Below are 2,475 nucleotides of genomic sequence, written 5' to 3'. Positions count from 1 at the left end.
GGTCCTGTTGGAGCTCTAAACCCGGTCCTGTTGGAGCTCTAAACCCGGTCCTGTTGGAGCTCTAAACCCGGTCCTGTTGGAGCTTTAAACCTGGTCCTGAAGGCTCCTTTTAACTCTTCACATCTCCTCCATAAACCGTGTAGAACCATCAACCTGAACCTGTGGGACCATCAGAACCATCTGCTGCTCACGGGTCAAGACGTTCTTTAATCTGAGGCTTACTTTTTACTCTGTGTCTTTCTGTCTGTGTAATTCTTCTTGCTTGTATAAATGCATCATGGCCGCCTCCACAGATCCTGTTTAGAACTTAAATAATCTTTAGAATTTCGGGCTGAAAGTAAAACAGGAAGAGGTTTGAACCCAGAGTCTAAATGAAGCTCAGAGATGCTCCTCAGCGTCTGAGCGGACCTGAACCTCCTCCTGTGAAGCTGCCGGTCGTCGGGGTTCAATAAATGTTTAACAGTCTTTAATCTGCTCTCCTCTGCAGGTTTTGGCAGATTGGACATCCATAGTCCTATAGGAGCTGCGCAGCGTTTAACAGCTTTTCAAACTATTATTACCAGCTCTACAGATCCGACCCATCCTGGAGCAGCGAGTCCTGCTCTCACTCCCTGCACTGGGTTTGTGAGAAGCAGGCTGGTTCTTCTTAATGTAATCCTGTCTGCGCTGAAATAAAAGAAGACATTAAAGATGTTTATGGGTTCCTTTAAACACGTCCATCCATCATCCATCCATCCATCCATCCATCCATGTCTTTTGGCAGTGGTCATTAATTGGAACACATCTTGAGAGAAAAATAAAAGTAGCACAATATTAATGAATTAAAAACAGTTTAATGCAGCCCACTGAAAAGATGCTCCAAAGCTGAACTTTATTTTCATATTTTGTAGTTTTTATTTGGACCACAGGATGTCACTGAGAGGGAGACATGGACCTGTCTGTGGGTGGAGGGGAGAATATTGTGAAAACTGGAGTAAAGAGTGATGAATGGATGTTATCTGCTGCTTAAACAGCATCAGTCAGGTCTATTTGATCTGCTTGCTACAAAAAATGAAAAAGAACTGAAACCAGATGTTTAAAACATCCTGAACTTTAGCCTTCAGCCTGAGTCAGGGTTCAGGGCTTTGGCCATTATGTTCATTTATATCAGCTATGAAAATATAAAAACAGAGTGCCAGGTATGGCTGGTTTATCAGGAAAATAAAACAACAAAAAATAATTATTTGCACCAAAAAGTAGTTCCTCATAATAAATAATGTAAATGACTTCCAGGGGATGGTTTATTCTGTGTTTTTCAACTATTTGGACATTTTCATGTAGCTCTTTGTGATTGATTTGGTTCATAATTAGGGATAAATAAATAGATTAAAAAGAAGACACTTGTGTGTCGTCTGGGACCAGCCTACGTTAGTTTCAGTCCCACCTTCCTGCCACCAGGCGGCGCCACAACTACAGACGTTTTATAAAGTCTGTCTCTGGTTAAAACAAGAAATATGTGACTTTAACCCGAAAGGAAAGGATGAGACAGAAGCAGTCATTTGCATAGTTTGTCACAACAAAAACAGACTGTAAATTATAGATTCAAACCCGGTTATTACCGGTGTGCTGATGTCTTATTGTGAAAGGTTCTTATTATCTGTTTCCAGCTCCGTCTGAGAGGCTCGGCTGCTGTTCTTTCAGTGACACAAAGGAGCTCAGTCAGAGAAATATTCCATCAGTTCAGGTTGACTCCAGCAGAGCAGAAACAGGCTGTAATTAAATCCAACCCAAGGACAAAGGAACCAGGACAGAAACGGAGCAGGGAACAAAGAGCAGGTGAGGGGAACCCAGAAAGGCCTCAGGTGTGTGACGAGTTCAGAGAGGTGAACAGAGAAACAGGAAGTCACCTGGAGGGACGAAACCTGAAACACGAACATGACTGTCCTCAGAACAGTCTCCTGTCCCCGGCAGGTGGACAGCAGAGTCCTGGAGCTGGTTCTCCTGCTGGTCCATGAGTCTGTGGAGAGGTTCAGTTCCTCCTTTAACTCTCCTCCCTGAGCTGACTCTGCATCTATTATCTCTATTTCTATATTTCTCTGTCGATCCGAGTTTCTGCAGCTTAGAAACGCTTCCGTCACAGAACAGAAGCCAGCATGAAACAGAGGAGGAGGTCTAAGTTTACACCTTCATGTGGACCTGAACTCTGGAAGGACGGGAGGGAGAGTGATGTGCATGTGAGTTCAGAGCAGCTCGGATCTCCTCACCTTTCAGTTTGAACTGGAGATAAAAACACAACGAGATCAAGATCTCTTTCACCAAGATGACCTGGCCAAGAGGTCAGCAGACCTGCTCCACCTCCTCCATCTCCTTCACCCGCTCCACCTCCTCCACCCGCTCCACCCGCTCCACCTGCTCCACCTCCTTCACCCGCTCCACCTCCTTCACCTGCTCCACCTCCTTCACCTGCTCCACCTCCTTCACCTGCTCCACCCGCTC

The 2,475-nt window shown here is 45.2% G+C and overlaps 1 protein-coding gene across 1 annotated transcript in view; it reads left to right on the top strand.

The window, feature by feature from the left end:
- Positions 1-836, top strand: part of LOC108251391 (oxidized low-density lipoprotein receptor 1) — a 3,506-nt gene extending 2,670 nt beyond the window's left edge. Inside the window, exon 6 of the mRNA XM_017441670.3 lies at positions 488-836. Coding sequence (XP_017297159.3) covers positions 488-512 — 25 coding nt within the window. The 3' untranslated portion in view covers positions 513-836. The remainder of the gene's footprint in view (positions 1-487) is intronic.
- The last annotated feature ends 1,639 nt before the right edge of the window (positions 837-2,475 follow it).

The sequence above is a fragment of the Kryptolebias marmoratus genome, linkage group LG3, assembly GCF_001649575.2.
Source record: "Kryptolebias marmoratus isolate JLee-2015 linkage group LG3, ASM164957v2, whole genome shotgun sequence".
Classification (NCBI taxonomy): Eukaryota; Metazoa; Chordata; class Actinopteri; order Cyprinodontiformes; family Rivulidae; genus Kryptolebias; species Kryptolebias marmoratus.
The sequence above is the reverse complement of the archived record's forward strand: the minus strand, read 5'-3'. Positions and strand labels throughout refer to the sequence as shown.